The 19296-nt window shown below is 42.4% G+C and overlaps 1 protein-coding gene across 3 annotated transcripts in view; it reads left to right on the top strand.

Moving 5' to 3' along the window:
- CCDC149 (coiled-coil domain containing 149) overlaps window positions 1–19296 on the top strand; it is a 120587-nt gene that overhangs the window by 38345 nt on the left and 62946 nt on the right. For all 3 annotated transcript variants that reach the window (XM_065907263.1, XM_065907262.1, XM_065907264.1), the window contains exons 2-3: window positions 6110–6271; window positions 7997–8035. In XM_065907263.1, coding sequence (XP_065763335.1) covers window positions 6110–6271; window positions 7997–8035 — 201 coding nt within the window. The remainder of the gene's footprint in view (window positions 1–6109; window positions 6272–7996; window positions 8036–19296) is intronic.

Below are 19296 nucleotides of genomic sequence, written 5' to 3'. Positions count from 1 at the left end.
GTCCCTTTTATACCTACTCATCTTTCAAAATTCATTTCAAGCATCATTCCTCTGTGTAGATTTTCTTTTCTGCCCAATACCACCCCGCAGCTACATTCTTGCCTCTCTTGGTGTCTTTCACTAAATATTTGTTGAATGAATGAATAAATGTACAGAGTAACTTATTATAGAAAAGTCATTTCCAAACTTTAAAATGGCAGTCCACAGAATATGTTGAAAATATGCAGACAGGTGTGTTTGTTCCTACATACATATTAACAGACATAAGTTTCATGAAATAATACTTACCTTTACTGCATGGGATCATGCTATTTTCTGTTCTATTCTGGTTTTGTTTTTGTTTTAAAGAAAATGAAGGTAGCAGCTGAATTGATTTCCCTACACAAACTGATGTATTTTGACCCACAATTTGGAAGACACTGTTATGGAAGATGCTGGCAGCTGGGAACCTTGTTCTTTGCAATTGGGCAAACCACTTGGGTTATCTGGGAGGTTTATCCCTGCTTCAGTGTTCATGCTAATTTTAAAGAATAAAGACATGATGAGGTGATGGGAATAGGCATGTAAGCATTGTGGCAGCTTGAACATTTACTGCATGTAACGTATTTTCAGTTTTTCCTTGCCTATATGAGGAAATAAAAATCTAATAACGTCCTGCTGCTGCTGCTGCTGTCACTTCAGTCGTGTCCGACTCTGTGCGACCCCATAGACGGCAGCCCACCAGGCTCCCCCGTCCCTGGGATTCTCAAGGCAAGAACACTGGAGTGGGTTGCCATTTCCTTCTCCAATGTGTTAAAGTGAAAAGTGAAAGTGAAGTCGCTTAGTCGTGTCCGACTCTTAGCGACCCCATGGACTGCAGCCCACCAGGCTCCTCCATCCATGGGATTTTCCAGGCAAGAGTACTGGAGTGGGGTGCCATTGCCTTCTCCAAATAACGTCCTAGGTTTGGATAATTAACTGTTTGAGAAAGATTTGATTTTCATCACTAGTGTGTCTTTGAGACTATATAGAGATTTGCAAGGGTGACTTTCAAATAAAAGGCAGTTTTTGTATCTGATATCCTTGACCCCCAGATATGTTTCTGAGGCAGGATTTTTGGCATCTGAAAGGAAATGCAGTAAGAGTAGTGCCTATTGTGTATCAACCCCAGTAGACTTCTGGGTGGCAGCAGATAATCACATTGATTTGTCTTCAGCAAATGTATGAATATTCACAATCAGTGGCATAAGACAGTAAAAACCCTCACATCAGCTGAGGTCACTAACAAGATGTGAACGCATTTTCAGTTTTCAAAACTTGGGGCGTTTCAGAAAAACCCATAAGGGATTGTGGAAATTATGTCTTGTTATCCAGGTATCATGCTTTTCCTTCTCAAAATCCCCAGGACCATTTATCCATTTAGGAGACCAAATGTTTGGCTCAGTGCCTAACACATAGAAGACACCCAGAAAATATTCCCTGAATGAATGATTGAGACCAACTACAATTTATAGAAAATTGTTGCAACCAAGCCTTTCCAGAAAACAGCCTCTAGTCTTATCCCATTTCATTTAAGTGGATGGAAACCTTGTTGCCTCTACTTGGCTCCCTCACAAGGAGCAGAGGAGAGGGATGCTCATGAATTCTTTGTTTATTTTTTCCTCTTCCTTCAGGCCTTGTATCTAGTTTTAGAAGTGGGTGGGTGAAGAGATTCTAGACATAAAAGGAGCCAAATTTAAAATTCCCCTTTCTTAGCTTCCCTGTGCTGAAAATACCAACTAGATGTAGTAACCAACTCCATGAATATTCTGATTGTTTTTTTCACGGAATGCTTGGTTTGTCAGAAATTGGGGTTTCACAAGCTTGGCTATACAAAGACTTGGGTTCAGATTCTACCTCTACTAAACCCTTAGCATATTACATAAATTCCTTCAGTCTCACTTTCTCATTTAGGAAATGTACATTGAAATAACACAGTAACCCCACGGCAGTGCTGTGGGGATTAAAGGAGATCATCCATGGAAAGCATTTGACGTAAAACTTTGGTTTTGTTGTTGCTAACAGCAATAGTAATAGTGATAATATCAACCCTCCTCATCATTGTGGTAACTCAGTAGAAGCGCAGAGCAGGGCAGATTTGATCTCCCCAACCTCGCTACCCTCACACTTTGCTATGGATCGTGTTAGTCAGGATGGGCTAAGGTGTGCTCTGATAACAAACACCCCCTAATCTTTGTATCTTAACGGTACAAAAGTTTATTCCTGGATCACACAGATTTCTCTGTGGACCCAAATGACTCTTCAGAGCTGTTGTCTGCTGTGGTTCCATGATCCAAATTGTGCTGGTGATTCATACCTTGACCCTCAGGATCATCCACCCTGGAACTGTAGTTCTCCAGGTCCTCTTTACTGTATAAAGCAAGTTACATGATTCTGCCTTACTCCAAAGCAATGGGAGAAGAACAGTCCTTCCAGATGCCTGGAAGTAAAGAAGAACTAGAAATACTGGCGAGAGGCACTAGTGATGACCGCGCAGACATTTAGCCTTTTCTCACTCTATCGTAGATGGTTATCACAAACACAGTGGTTATTGCTTTGGCCTGAGCATCCTTTCCAACCAGGCGGCTGTCCTGAAGTTACTGCTGCAGGTGATCTTTAGAAATCATTGAGCTAACTCTGCCCTAGGTGAGGTAGAGGAGCAATTTCTAGGCATTGGGAGTGAGTCATGCCTCCTGGACTGAAGCCCCTCCCCCAAGTGTTTTCCCCAGCACCCTGCACCCCAGTGATACTGGATGGGATGTTGAAATCATGGGTTCCTCACGTTAGGAGGCACTCTTGGGAACCCTGCTCATTTTCCAAGAGTGGAAACTGAGACCCAGGCAGCATGAGTTTGTTTTGTTTCCTGTTTTCTTGGGCTTTCCCAGGGTCCCCAAATTCATGATTAGCCCATCGCTTAACCCACATCTGGACAGAGGCCTCCGGGCTCTGCCTGGTGGTTGCCTACTGTCCGCCACTTCCATCACCCATACTTATCTTCCTTTGGAAGCGGAGACGTCCCATATACAATGATTGGCTTGTCTCACTTTCTGTTCTATTTCTGGTCCCTTCTAAGGCTGAGGCTGGACCTGTGCATTCCCTGGTTGTTCAGGGATCCTCCCCATGGAGGAGGATCTTCAGCACCTTTTTCTTTCCTTTTTATCATTTGTTTTTTGTTTCCAGTTGGAGGGACAGGAAATGGGACAGTTTAGCAGTTGCTACCACAGGGGCTTAAACTGTCACTGTTTTAGAAGAAGAATGAGAAATTCCATCTCATTCCCCAGTACACCCCACCCCCACCCCCATATACCACCCAGAAGTTTCTATTGATATTTTAATGAGACTGCATGTAGAAGCTCTTTGGCCAGATGGTAAAATACAGTCCCTGCCTGTACTTGTTCAGAATCCCTCTGTGCTATAAAAGGGGGCTCAGACAACCCTGGATGGCTCTGAGAATGAGGCTTGCCTGGAAATTCTGGGCTACAGCTGGCCTTTCAGTCCCTCCAGACTATTTTCATTGTTTCTAACTTCACAGTGTGAAGCTGAGGCCTCCAGAGCCTGGGGTTTTAAAGTACAGGTGGAGTAAGAATCACCTGTGCCATGTGCTAACAGCAGATTTCTGGGCCAACCACCAGAGATCGACAATTTGGGCAATATATGAGCTGGGAGTGAGCAGTCTGAGCCCAGGCCCAGAAATCTGCATTTTTACAAGCATCCCAGGGTAACATAGAGCAGGGCTCTTGATGCCAGTGTACCAAGGTGACAGAACTACAGAGGAGGTGTCCCATCTTCGGCCAGAGTAACAACACTTGGAGCTATTTTATAAATAAGACTTAAACCTAAGGCTTGTTCTGCTGATAGAAACAAATGACATGGAATACCATTTTTGCAGTTCACTATTCTAGACCAGAGTAAGCAGAAGAAAGAACCATCCAGCAGTGGCTTTCTCAAGATCATACTTTTCTTGAAGTGGCTTCATCTTTATACAGAATGAGTTTCTTACCCTTTGATGAAATGTATAATTGTCCTGTTTTCCACACCCCAAAGACAACCAAACAGCATCAATGCTGCTCCTCAAATCCCTGGCCCCTGGGTCTTAGGCACCTCTGTGCTTGTTTTCTACCAAGTGTCTTAGACAGAGAGGGAATGGATGTCTACTTCTGCACTTTACAGCTTCCAAGGCCTAGTTTGGGTCATGCTTTGGGAGAGAAACGGCTTCTCTCTTGGACCCTAACAGACTGCAGTTCAAGGTCAAGGAACTTGAATTCCATTTTGCCACTTAAGTGGTGGCCCTTACCTGGTCCCCTTCAATACAACAGGTGTGACTCTAATCTTGCCTGCCTCAGCTTATAACGTCTACACATGATTGTGATTTTCTTCCCCAAAGTGGGACGAATCGGAGCATATGTGGGCCCTTAGACTTGGATCTGAAGGGACAAAGGCGACTGTCTTTGTGCCCCGGTACTAATAACAGTGCCAACCGAGGCCGCTGATCACAGGCAAAGAACTGAAGGCGCAAGGGTAGATCTGTTAAACTGTGTGTAAATGGTATTTTTTCCTGTGAAATCTCAATACCTCCCTGAGGACATTGCTGTTCAAGTTTTTGAGCTCCTCTTCTCTGATATTTACACGTCGGGGATTTTACTCTTGAGAAATCACTGTGGCAACAGAACCATTTGCCTCCACGAAGACGATGTCAAAGCCTTAAAATCTGGGACATTTTAAGGCAGGATTCCAACCTCATTACTGCCAGGAATAAGATTCATCCAAGGTGGAAGTGTCCTCTCAGAACTCAAATCATCTCAGAATGGCTTTTCTTTCCCCTTTGTTTTTGAAGCTAAGCAATTACTTTTTTTTTCTTAAGGAAAAAAATGTGCTAATGCACAAAACTCTCTTTTTCCTCTTTCATTTATTTGAAATTGAACTTAACAAAGTCAGTTCCAAGCAGGCACTATATATGAGTAATGCTTTTTGTCCATAAAAGAGCATTGACTCGAATGGTATGAGAGTGCTGATCCTCTGTCTGCTTTGTGTGAGCGTCCGTAATGACAAAGTGCTCATGTCAGAGTGTATAATGAAACTATAAATTGTTTTCATGAATGCTCTGAATTTGGTCTTTTACGGGGCAAATTCAAAAGGTATTTAGTGCCACATCTCACATATGTGAATAACACCAGACGGTGCAATAGACCCAATAAAAGGACAGAATCCCAGTTGAGCTCACGCTGGCCCAGGTGGTGGGTAATGGTCAGGTGAGGGTCGTCACAGTGGGGAGAGCGGGGCGATGGAGGGACGAAGATATCCTGCAACTCTGAGGAAGAGTTCCAGCAAGATGCAACTTGACTTTGAGGGGATAATTCAGTGTGACTAAAATACTTCACTCATAAAATTGGTCTCTGGGTGGTGGGTATCTGTGCTTGAATCCTAGAAAAAAGTGCGCACCTCTGCCCGATTTTAGTGAACAAAAACTCTCAAGTGAGAAAATGTCTGCTGGGTTGCATGGGCAGGTGCAGTCTATTGTAGTAATGTATAGTTTGATCAAATTATTTTTTATTACATTTTTGGTACTTTTTAAATTATAGAAACCATATAGGTATAATCTAGAACATTTGGCAAACATAAAAAAGTATAAACAATAAAGAAAACATGCAAATAACTTTGCTACCAAGAGATAATTGTTAGTAACATACAGAATTTTTATTAAATTTGTGTTGTTATTTTGTAAAATTTTAATAGAATTTTACACAGTCTTATCAGGATATATAAATACCCTTTGAAACAAAATTTGGCATCCTGTTATCTATTTAACCATGGAATTGTTTAAAAGGATTGTGCTCTTTAACTTACCAATTATTGTCCTGTCTCAGCTGGCCAAACTTCATGAATGGCCACGGTTTTGGTTCTGTGACAAGGGCACTTTAGCAGTCTTTGGGCTCACGTGTCATTGAATGCCACATGTCTCTGGGTATATGATCTCTGAAGACAAAAAGCAACGAAGCAAAGTCAACCCTGCAGGGTGCGTGAACTCCACCGCGGGTGAGAGGAGGGAGGCCTGGGGGCAGTTCTGAGTCGCGTGGATGTGTTTGTTCTGCAGTTCCTGGTGTGTAAAAGGAAGCTGGAGAGTAAGAAGGAAGCCCTGCTGATCCTCTCCAAGGAGCTAGACACGTGCCAGCAGGAACGGGACCAGTACAAACTCATGGCCAATCAGCTTCGAGAGCGTCACCAGTCCCTGAAGAAGAAGTACCGCGAGCTCATCGTACGTATGACGTTACCGTGACGTCCCTGTTCCCGTATGGAGCTAGAAAGAGGGCCTTTAAACAGGCGGTCTCTCCAAAGAGCGCTGAATCCAGACAGTTACAAATTGGAAAGACATGAAAGTCTTTCAAGTTATCAAGACATAAAAGTCATCAACCCTACTTCCTCCACACCCAGTACGATTTGCTGGTTGATAAGTATATGCTTCCGGATACTTGCTCTGGCACCCGTGAATATACACACATATCTGAATGTGTCTGCATGTGCCTTATTTACTTATTAATTAATTGTATGGAAGGTTTATTTTTCTGGAGGATTCATGTTATAAATCTGTGCTAATAGAGAAGCCACTGACTAGCTGCATGTGGTTATTTAAGTTTCATTTTGAATTAATTAGAACTAAATAAAATTGAACACTCAGACTTGTCATATTTCATGTGCTCAATTGCTATAGTTGGCTGGTGGCTACCGTATGGGATTGTGTTGATATAGAACATTTCCATGGTGGCTGCTATATTGGACAGTTAACTGTGGGACATGTCCCTCATTGCAGAGAGTCCTATTGGGCAGCTTTATATAAATGTTACTCTAAAACTTGCTCTTTTCGCTCAGCACTTTATTTTGGACATCTCTCTAGGCCATATATACATATTTAACTCATTAAAAAATATTTGCATAGTAGTATTTCCATAGTTTTTAAACCTTTCCCTCTCCTGGGCAATTAGATTTTCTCTAGTTTTCATATGGCACAATTTTTAAGGATGCAAATTAAAATGAATTGGAGGATACCAACTGCATAGTGCTATTTTGCATTCTCACTTCGTTTTTTCTCACTTATGCCATCTCTTTTTTAAGGGCTGACACTATTGCTTACATTTAACCAGCTTTGCTGGGGTCATTGAATTGTCCTCAACAGAAATACAATAGAAAGATTCCTAAGGTTAAAGTAATGTTGACTTACATGAGGACTGCATCAGATATAGGAGTACTGTTTGCTGAGCATTTATCACTTACCTGAGATATTTATGTATTCCCAGATGGCACATGAGGGAGAGAAATTAAATCCTTTTAAGACAAAAATCTGATAGGGCTAGAAGTTCTCACTTAGTTTTCTTGTATTTTGGGCATATCCTGTCCCCAAATTGTTCTGCCTATAGAGAAAATTAAAGTGTGTGTATATATGCACGTGCATGTGTGTCCATTACTATTACCTTGGATCTAATTATTTAAAAAAGGAACTCAAACCAAATGAAATACTATTTCAGTTTAGTCTGCTCAAAAGTAATTTTTATAAATCTAAGTAATTAATTAATTTGGCTCATATAGGTTTAGAAAATATATCAGTTCAGTTCAGTCGCTCAGTCGTGTCCGACTCTGCGACCCCATGGACTGCAGTACACCAGGACTGCTTCCCAGTCCATCATCAACTCCCAGAGCTTGCTCAAACTCATATCCATCAAGTCAGTGATGCCATCAACCATATTATAGAAAACGTATAGATTGGTCCTAATTGAAAGTGATTCTTTAGAGGTTTTCCCAAAATAACTCTGGTTCAGTTTACAGTTATCAGTTTTTAAAGTACATTTTAGTTTAGTTCAGAACATTGCTGGTTGCAGGGGGCAAGAGTGGGGAGGGTCTGAATTTAGTTCATAGTTTAGTGCAGTTCCTTGAATCTACATATATCTGATTTTTTTTTAAATAAAATGTAACATTGGTTTCTTTGTAGGATGGAGATCCATCACTTCCCCCTGAAAAGAGGAAACAGGTAAGACTTACTCCTGATCTTTGCTAACTCTCAGGATGTTTGTATTGATGTCGTACAACAACTGGAGGATCAGGGAATCCAAAAAGAAATCTTTTAATTTCCCAAAGGTGTTTGTATCACTGGGGGAAGTGTGGTTGAGAAGCACTGACTACAAAGAGGAGCTAAGGGTTGGGAGAAGGAGACACAGTGAAGTCTCATGGGACAGAAGAGGGCACGCAAGTTGACTGTGTTCCCTTTCTTGTTGGGAACCCTGTTGAAAAACCATGAGTTGAGGGCACACTGCTAGCAGCCTTTAGCTCACGTTCCCTGGATGAATGTCATTCAGCAGTTCAGACTTTTAAAGACATCTTACCAGCAAAACGCATAAGCCATTTGTGTTCTCTCCTAAATGCTAACCAGCATTATTTCTTGATGAATCCATTTCCCCCAGATTTTAGGTGCCCACTTTTATCAATGAACGAATCCTTGTGTTGTGTGTGTTTCTGGACTTTCTGTTGTTCCATTGAGCTTCATGCCCCATCCTATTTGTACCACATTATTCTGTTTTTGTTTATACTTTCAATACCTGTTTGGGCTATTATCCTTAGCTTTGCTCATTCTTTTCAGATTTCTTATTTCTTTTTTTAAATATAACTGACAAATATTTTATCAAGTTGTCCTCTGATTCCCACCCCACCCAAACCCATTCCTGTTGGTATTTTGATTGGAGTTTTCTTAAATTTATAGATTGATGTAGGGACAGTTAACACTTTTATAGCATTACATCCAGGAATATCATACATCAAATTTTTAAAATCCAGTTGCATGTATACCTATATATATATATTGCTTTTTTCAAAGATATCTTGGTAGCTGTTTCCTTAACTTCACAATTTTCTATACTGACACACCCTGACTTTCATGGGCTTGAAGGTAGCCTGGATGATGGTGATGTTAATGCTATGTGTTCCATGTTATGGGAAACCCCCTGCACCAGAGCAGGGCTTCAAAACTGGTGGATGAAGATAAGGACTCAGAAATTGTTTGCTGTCTTCAGAGTTGTAATGGCTCAGCCAACATCCTGTTTTTGTTCACTGATCATATGCCTAGCACAGCGTATAAACACCTAAGATTCATGACTGAATAAACTGTAGACATACACACACGACACCTGCCCTGAAATAACAATTCAGTCCCATGGTTACCCTTTCAGGCATTCAGTTCTGGTCACTTCCATATCCCTTTCCTATTTTATCTGATTATTTTGTAATGCTCCAGCTTTGAGCTAATATCAGGTTCTTCTATGGAGCTAATTGATAGTTTTTTCCTCAAAAAATTGTGTGGAAATTTACCATAAATGTTTTAAAATTGGGATCCTTCGTGTGGAATTGCTTATGTTTTTGTTTTCGTGTTTTTGGTGTCTATGAGCCGTCGTCTTTGCTGCAATTTTAGAGTTTGTTAGTATTCATGAAGGAGTTTTACAGTGTAAGTGAATTCACGTTCTGTGACTTTATAATAAAAAATTTACATTGACTGAAGAGAATCTGATGAATTCCAGTAAGTCTGTCAAGCTGCATTCTTACAGCTCTGGGGGGAAAAAAAAAAAAAAACAGGTTCAATGTCCTAAGTTCTGGCTTTGTAGATTTTAATATGGCATTTAGTTTCTGTCCCTTTAGGATTTAGTGTGGTGGTGTGAGCTTGGGCTCTGCACCCTTCCTGCCTGTGATGGATGATGTAGGATGGACTGGGGTACCCGTGATAGGCATTCTAAACTGCTTAAACAGTAAAGGAGTTGACACCCTTGCATAAACCCCAAGGTGGGAGGTAGTTCAGGTCTCAGATTCTCTACTTTCATGTACTCATCCTCTCTTCTCTACCATGCTTATCTAAGAAAAATACAGGAAATCAAATCTCGGACTTCAGATGGACCATGAATACCTTCTTAGTATAAGAGTATGGGGCTTTCCTGGTGGCTCAGATGGCAAAGAACGCGCCTGCAATGAAGGAGACCTGGGTTCGATCCCTGGGTTGGGAAGATCCCCTGGGGAAGGAAATGGCTACCCACTCCAATATTCTTACCTGGGTAATTTCATGGACAGAGGAGCCTGATAAGCATGTGCATGGGGTTGCAAAGAGTCAGACACGACCGAGCAACTAACACTTTCAATTTCATGTATCATGCAATAATATTTACTTAACTAAAACAATATTGACTGTTAATCTGAAGTTCACATTGAGCTGGGAATCATATATTTCATCTGACCATTCTATCACTGTGGGATTTTAACGTCAGTTTCTTCTTGAATTGAGCATCAGCTTTCTTCTGAGGCCAGTTCCTGTAAGCAGGAAAGACTGAAAACCCAGCTCTGGAATATAAGTCCTTCCCTCCAGCCTCACTGGACCAATGTAGGACATGCTTTCCTTCCTGGTCTATTAATATTCACTGGGAGGATGCTATTCATTAATTGGCTTAGATTAATCACCTGGGATGGAAGGGCCAGTGGTGACACCCACTAAGGTAATAATGTGCCTTGGGAAGTTTGCTTTGGGGGCCTGAGACTCCATGTTTCCATCTGCAAAATGGGAGTAAACATGGTGCCCACTGCATAGTGTGGCTGTGAGGAACAAATGAGATAACAAAAGTAGAGTCTTCAGCACAGTGCCTGGCACAGGGTGAGCATCAATAAATATTTATCATCCTCTCCCCCTCCTGATCATCCCTTTCTTTTTTAATCAATTGTATATTTGTGTGCCTTTGTCAGGACCCTTCTGGTTACACTTGGCAACTTGAAATAGCTTAGGCCAAAGAAGAAGTTACTGGCTCATAGAACCTCAGAAGGGTTGGGTGAGCAGCCACCTTGGGAGGCAGAAATGCCGCCAGGCCTCAAGACCAGCTACCACCAGCACTCAGGGGCCCCCAGGTTTTTCCTCTGCCTTCAGCATTCTCTGGGTCAGCTATCATTTCTTTTTCTGGACCTGCTTTCTCTGCAGAATAGGAAACGTGACTGCTGACCACATAAGACCCCACGTCTTTGATCTCTAGGAAGAAGCTGCTCCCCGAGCCCCAGGAGAGAGCTCCCCTAGGCCAGACTTAGTCCAGGGGTCCGCTTCAGGGTCAGCTGGGCATGGCCAGGCACACTGTAGATGTGAGGCAGCTCCTGCTGTTGTCATGGTGACAGGATCCTGGGTAGACCGTGTCTTAACCATCTGCTCTATGTGCCTTCTTGAGACAGTCGTGGAATGACAGATCATAACAATGGAGCCAGCGTTTTTGAGTGCTCATCCTTGCCATATCAGACCCTGTGCCCAACATTACACCTTAGAGGATCCCATTTAATTCCCACACCGCCATGGGAAGTGGGGTTATTATTATTATTGCCATCAGACAAATGAGGAAATTGATGCCAGTGGCAGTTAAGTAAATCACTGAAGGGAAATAACATAAGGAATTGGTGATGGAGAAAGAGTTTAAAGTCCCGCAGTCCACTCACAGCTCATTCTTAGAGCTACCATGGTTCAGTAATAATTTATGGAACACCTTATGGGTATCCTGTGCAGATTAGATAGTAGGAACACAGGAGTGAAAAAAGTCAGATCCAAATCCTTGAGCGTGTGGAACCTGCCTTGGTTAGAGTGAACAGGCCTTATGTTTGCTCGGGATCATTGCCATTTGCACCTCTTGTCCTGGCATAATTTTATTTTTATGTAAGATTTTTTTGATATGGTTGTCCTACTCTTTTTGTGACCCCCATGGACTGTAGCCCGCCAGGCTCCTCTGTCCATGGGGTTACCCAGGCAAGAATACTGGAATGGGACCATTTTGAAAGTCTTTATTGAATTTGTTACAGTATTGCTTCTGTTTTATATATATATATATATATTTATTTTTTTTTTTTACCAGGAGGCATGTGGGATCTTAGCTACCCAACCAGGGGTGGAACCCACACCCCCTTCTTTGGAAGGCAAACTCTTAACCACTGGACTGCCAGGAAGGTCCCTGTCCTGACATAATTTGTATTAGTGTTCCCTTCTCTCTCAAGTGTCTTGATTTAGACAATAAACAATATAGTTACCGTAAGTCTTTTAGAGATGCTGTGAGCAGACAATAAACAAAATGATTAAAATATATAGGATGTTAAATGGTAGTCAGTGCAATGGAGAGAAAAAATATAGCCCAAAGCCAGGGAGGGAATTCTGGCTTAGTAATGGAAAAAATGTCTTGATAAACAGTGGGGGGGAAACAGTTCTAGTATTTGTGGGAAAATTCTTACCTGTTTAAAATATAGGTTTTCCAATTTTGTTTACCTTTAGTTGATTTATAAAAGTATGCTTTTGGTTTTTGGGTGGGCAAGGGTGTTCAGATGCCCTCTTCATTAGCTCAGTGTGGGGAAGAAAATGCACTGTTAAATTTGCAGGTGCTGGTTACAGTTAAACTTTCCATTTAGCCAGAAGCAGACAGCTTTAGCATCTGTGTGCTGGTACCGATGAGAGAGGCGCAATTACCTTCTTCACTTTTTCATCAGCAGGAACGAGGGGTAGAGGTGTGCACCCTGACCTAGTGTCTCCTGTCTTACATCACGTGTTTGTCCCAAAGGCAAAACAGTAGGTGAAGTATTTACCCCTCCAGCTGCAAAGCAAATGTACCTGTGTTAGCAGAAGGCATTGGAATGAGAACCAGCTGCCGGGGTGACAGATGGGACATGGAAGGGGGTCAAGAGACCCCCCGCATTGGAAAAGGAGAAGATGCAGCATTGAGCATCTCATTGGCCATAGGCCTTGAAACCGTGGCTTCAATTTCTTGACTTGAAGGAGGGATTCCTATGGACTCCTCCCCTCTTCAGCTCAGAAGGAGAGATTACTATCATCTCTGTCTTACGGACTGAATGTTTACATCCTCCCCCACCACTAAATTCATATGTTGAAACTCCACTCCTCAGTGTGGTGGTGTTAGGAGGTGGGACCTCAGACGCAGTTAGGATAAGATGAGGTCATGAGGGTAGAGTCCCCACGAGCGGATTCAGTGCCCTTCTGAGAGTTATGAGAGAGCGTGCTTCCTCTGCCGTGTGAGTACAAAACAAGAAACCTACAGCCTGAGAGAGGGCGCTCCCCAGAGCCTGACGGTGCTGGCACCGTGATCTCCAGCTCCCTGCCTCCAAAACTGTGAGAAATAAACTTCTGTTGTTTATAAGCCACCCAGTCTCTGGTGCTTTTGTAGCAGCTCAGGCTGACTACAAATGTGTTGCAAGTGCTTTTCAAATGTACGTAGAAGCAGTATTGCATGCTCAGCTTCGCATTGCTCTGTGCTTTGCAGAGACCGTGTGTATATGGTGTGCATGCACACGTGTCTGGGTACATGTGTACCCGGCTGGCTTCTGCAGCCACACAGCAAGTTGGGTCTTTCCGAAAGTCAAAAGGCAGCGCCGTGGATGGCCGTAGATAAAACCTGAGGTTCCGGCATCCAGCCTGGGGGATCCAAGTATAACACTGTCACTTGCTGACTGGGTGGTCTAGGGCAAGCTGTGTAACCTTTCTGAGACTCAGTTTCCTCCTCTCCAAAATGAACATAATCATGAGATAGATTCTTACCGTTTTTATGAAGAATTCATGTGATAACATGTATAAAGCCCACCGCCTTGTGCCTGGTGGGTGCTCAATGTTCAGTTGCTCAGTAGTGTCCGACTCTTTGTGAACCCCTGGGGTGCTCAATGAGTGTTGGCTAATTCTTTTATTTTTCTTGTGACTTGTCCAAGGTCATACAGGTGAGTAGAGCAGGACTAAAAATCCAAATCTGCTAGCGTGTTGTTCCGTGTTCTGATTTAGGTTTTGGTTCCTTATTTGACTCTGAGGCTCTTTGAATTGGAAAGAGCATGCACTCTGTCACTCATTCAGGTCTGACTCTTTGCGACCCCATGGACTGTAGCCCACCAGGCTCCTCTATCCATGGAGATTCTCCAGGCAAGAATACTAGAGTGGGTTGCTATGCCTTCCTCCAGGGGATCTTCCCAACCTAGGGACTGAACCCAGATCTCCTGCATTGCAGGCAGATTCTTTACAATCTGAGCCACCAGGGAAATCCAGGAAAAAGCACAGTCAACATTTAATCCAACGCGTTTTGGAAGTTCAAGGATGAAGTGCTTTATCCGAAGCCCTCTGCTTAAGCAGTGGTTGAGAACCGGAAGCTGAGCTAGAAATCTTTATCTGTCAGGCCCGTGTTCTTTCTTGTGGCAACCAGTGTCCAGTCATAATATCTACCTGTTTTTTGTCTCCTCCTCTCAGGATAGACAAGAACATTCATGTTTGTAGTTCTAGAAATATGGTTGTCAATCGAGGCTGTCTTATAGAATTTAGAATCCTTTTTAAAACAACTCAATTTCCAATGGCAAATCATCTGTTAAAGAAGCAGTGAAGAAATCGTGACAACAGTGATTTCACTAATAGCATCTCAGGGGATATTGAAATGAAAATTTCTTCTTGATACTCCAGGCAGAACTATACACAGAGCACCTCTCTGCCGTGCAGTGCAAGATCACCAGAAGATCTCAGATGACCCTTTAAATATTTTTCTTTTGCTAAACAAGCAATTCCTCCAAAGGAGATAAAGGGGAATTTAAATGATCTGGGGTTAATCTTCTTATAGGTTGGGATTCTTTGGGGTCATGGCAACACAGTTTTCCCCTAGCAGTCTCCTCCTTGAATAAACAATCAAGCACATCTTTGTCTTTGCCTGTTTTGATTTCAAGTCGAGGTGCCAGGGGAGGTATTCTCTTGGTTTAGGAGGGAGCCTTTGCTTTCTTCCCTTACAAAGTGATGGCTTATTTGGATGATGACATGTGCCAGAATGACAACCCTGGAGAAATCAGAGCACAGAATGACCCTTTGTAGAATGGGAGGGAACCTTTTGCTTCAGCAGAAAATCTTCTTGGTCAATCTTATTTTAGTCCCCCATGACCACAAATCAGAGCAACTTTGTATATGCATTCCAGTTTGATGCTCAGAACCTAAAACTTCCTTCAAAGGTCTTGAGTGCTTTGAGATGTTTCTTTTTATAACACTTTGAACAGTACAGCTTCAGTGTTACACCAGGGAAACTGGGAAGAAATCCAGGGTTCAGCCTGTGGGAGCACCCCCCCCCCACCCCCACACACACACATCATCTCAAGTGTAACTTCATTCTGAGTGCTACCACCTCCTGCTCAGAAGCCCTTCGAGTCCTTGCAACAGCTTTTGTCAGGAAAGCGAGGGCTTCCCCCAATTTATAGATGGAGGGATTTAAGCTCAGTAGAGTCTAAAGAACTTGGGAGCTATTACAGGAGCCACTAAAGTGGCAGATGTAGAACCATAATGGCCAAGATTAAGCAAACATTTGTTTATATAGCAGCCTCCTAAGCCCATAGACGAGCATTTGCCTGTGGGCCTGGAAATGCCTGCCTTTGCCAGTGTGTGTTTGGAGATGGTGAGGTGAGAGGAGTTGGGCCGAGGGCTGCTTACGCGGCCAAAAACTCAGTGAGACTGTGGGGAAGGGATTCCCTTTCCATGGTTGTTTTTTGTAAATAAGAAAGCTGTCGCTGCAGCGGAGGTCATCACTGTGGCAGTTGCTATGAACAGGGGGCCCTTGCTCAGCAAAGCAGGTTTCACTCTGTTAACACAGGAGTCGCTATAGGACCAAAGCAGTGGAGTAGAAATTGCAATTAAATTTGCTATCAATCACACCATTCGAGTATACTCCACATTTTCTCAATTTTTTTTTTTTTTTACATATTCTTGCTTAATCGAGTACTTTACACTACTGGAGGTGTGAGTTTAAAGGGTTCAGGTGATAAACGCCATGTAGTTCAGGAGCATTTTCTAAATCTGGTCTCTTCTCACAGTTTATAAAAAAAAAAAGGATTCTTCTTGAAGAAGTGCCAAGGCCAAGTTTTTACCTGCCTCTCTCATGTTTTTTCCCCTCCAATTTTTAAATCCTGGTTTTGATATGTCAGCCAGCTGAGAAGGCAGTTATAGGCTTTTCTGGTACACATCGCTTTTACGTTATGATGGGGAATTATGAGAGTCCTTATGATGACTTCCATGGCTAGGTTTCTGAAGTGGTATGTATCTAATAAATTACGAAGTTTTCAGGATAACTCAAGGGACTGTAACTGAAATGTTGCTCCTTTCCCCTCCAGGTGGCTGAATTATTTAAGAACTTGGGTGAAAACTTGGCCTTCCCATTTTACTGCTCTTCCCAGTGTCTGGTTAGCACAAGGTTGGAAGGTTAATGTTAAACTTTTCATCACTTTCTTTCATTTTGTTTTTATCTGTTGGAGAGGAAAATCTTTTCCTCTGCCTTCTTAGGTTCAGTGCATGGGGGCCTGCAAATTTAACAAAAGCAGATAACAGGAGAAAAAAGCGTACAATTTTATAAATATTTTATGTGCATGGGAGTTCATAGAGAAGCAAGAAAAGTAAAAGTGTTAGTCGCTCAGTCGTGTCTGGCTGTTTGCAACTGCATGGACTGTAGCCCACCAGGCCCCTCTGTCTGTGGAATTCTCCAGGCAAGAATACTGGGGTGGGTTGCCATGCCCTCTTCCAGGGGGTCTTCTGACCCCAGAATCGAACCCAGGTTTCCTGCATTGCAGGTGGATTCTTTATTGCCTGAGCCGCCAGGGAAGTCAAACTCAAAAGAATTATTTAGACTGGGGTGGGAGGGATTTACATACCATTTTAATAAAAGAAAGGGCATTTGGGCTTCCAGGGATGATAAACTGTGGGAAAGTAACTAGGAAGATATATAGGAAAACTAACAGAAGATAGGGTTATTTCGGTAAGGTTTGTTTATGCAGACTCATCATGGTGCCCGTTCTCTGTGTCCGGTGATAAGAGATGCTCTTCCCTTACTGGTACTACGGAGAAGATAGGATAGCCTCACAAATAGAAATTTATGCCCTGTTTTTAGGCTGAAAAGGGGAAGGGAGAATATTCTCAGTGTCTGTTGATTCTCAGTTGCCTTCAGATCAAAATAATTCTCGTGGCAGAGGAGGATATTCTGGGGTGGCAGATACTGATCTCATGTCCAACTTTTCATTTCTTATATCAGTGAGAAAATTGGTATATAATGGATCTTGTCTCCCCACCTAAAAGATTCAGGGCTACTTCTTATAACTGATACCCTGGATTCCCCTCCTTGTAAACCAGTCTTGGTTACTTGAGCTTAGAAAACAGGGGTCCTTCACAGCGATTATCATTGCCAATGTGATATACCATTAAAACAAACAAACAAAAACTCCCACCACTTCTTATAAGTTTAAAAAATGTATTGCATCTAAAGTGTAAATTTCTATGTATTTTCTGACATTTGTGAAGGAATTCAAACACAGTGGCAAGAGCCAGAGTTTAGGATGCAGCAGGACTTGAAGAAAGAAGTGACAGCTCCCCTTGTCCATGTGACGGGTCTGTCTCACTGAGAATTTCTGCAAAAGAAGCAGAGAGGTTGGGGCAAGAGGCACACAGTTCTCTCAACTCCCAGACCTCTGAATTTATAACAACTGTCAGGATGTGTAGTCTTCATCTCTGTGCAGAGAGAATTTCCACAAGCATCACAGTCCCCACACCAAGGGCTGGCCTTGGCTGGCGCTTTTGTGAACATCCATTGTAGTTGGGGGTTGACTGGATCCTTGATAAAGGAAGGTGTGTTGGAATAGACAGCTGCAATGTCCTTTCAGCCTCGGGTCTCCCAGCCGTGTTTTCATCAAATCTGTCTTCTCTCTTTTCCCCATCACAATTTTAATATAGAAACTCCGAACTAGAAAGAGTGACTTAAATATATAGCTTCCACAATATACTCTAGTATATTCAGCATCCCACTATTATCAGAGTGGAAATGTCAACCTTTTAACATCAACCCTGGCTAGATCTGAATATTTAAAAGAGACTTCTTTTGAAACCTTTTCATGTTTTGCTATTTATGCTATTCCCTGCCCCAGAGATTTAGAGGAAATAATCTCTCGGTTTTGTTTTCTTCCCTGTGAAATCCTTTCCAGTGTTAGACGGTCTGCCACTTTTTCCCTGACATTGCCTTTACATCGTGCAGCTATTCTAAACTGATGGTCACAGAGTCCTTCTCAATAACACAGAGACAAACGCTCTGCATAGCTGATAAATTATAAGCAGGCGCCGCGTGTTAGCTTGATGGATGGTTATAGTGAATGTGTGTGAGTCATGGGTGTTATTTTTGGTCAAAAGAATTGTGTGAACTTTTCTCCTCTATTTTGAGTGCTTTGAAATGTACTACTTTTCTTTCTCTCTCTCGCTCTCTTTTTTTTTTTTTTTTTTTTTTGTTCTTTAAGGTGTATGTCAAGGAATTAGGCACCATATCAGAATAGTCATTTTCTAGTTTTCAAAGTTATTGTTTGGGAGTTGAGGAGGTGTAAGGACTGAATAGAAAAAAATTGTGTATTGACAAGTAAGCCAGCCTATGAAATGGGAAAGAAAATTACAGCCACCTGCTTTAAAAGGGGGGTCTCCCCCACCCTCCCCTACCCCAGGGGTCAGTTTGAAAGCTGGGGTAGATTTATGGTGAATTCCCTTGGAGGCGACGTGATTCTAATTAACCATTGTTTTGCAGCTACTGTCGAAATGCTTGACTTTATTTTAGTAGATTTCTTTTCAGTCAGGCTGCAGAGTAAATAATGTTTGACAGTCGCATCACTGTGTCTCTGAATCGCTGTTTCCTAAAGCAGCCCAGTCCTCTACTTCGCATATCACTGGAACCTTTGATATATAAACTGGGTGCCTGCCTTGCTGTAACACCCAAATACCAGTAAGTATCTCTGGGCTGAATGCTATTCAAAGCAGGGCCTCAGGACCAGTGAAAGGCCGCAAGCTGCCATTTCTGGTCCCTGTGACAAAAAGAAGTGCAGAAAATGAGAGCAGGTGTTAATAATTTTTTTAAATTAGAAGATAATTAATTTACAGTATCATAATGGCATCTGCCATACATCAGTGTGAATCAGCCATAGACATACATGTGTCCCCTCACTTCTGGATCTCCTTCCCACCTCCCTCCCCACCCCATCCCTCCAGGTCATCACAGAGCACTGGCTTTGGGTTCCCTGCATCATACATCAAACTCCCACTGGCTGTCTATTTTACATATGGTAAATGTATATATTTCCTTGCTAGTAATCTAGTTTCCTTGCTAGTATGTGTGATTTTATGTCAGGTGAACTTAACAAACACTTGGGGCCTTGAGGTCTTCTTCAATTTGTTTTCCTAGGAATTGATCTCCATTGTATTTTGCACAA

The sequence above is a fragment of the Muntiacus reevesi genome, chromosome 16 (genome assembly GCF_963930625.1).
Source record: "Muntiacus reevesi chromosome 16, mMunRee1.1, whole genome shotgun sequence".
Classification (NCBI taxonomy): Eukaryota; Metazoa; Chordata; class Mammalia; order Artiodactyla; family Cervidae; genus Muntiacus; species Muntiacus reevesi.
This window is presented reverse-complemented; position numbering and strand designations above follow the sequence as displayed.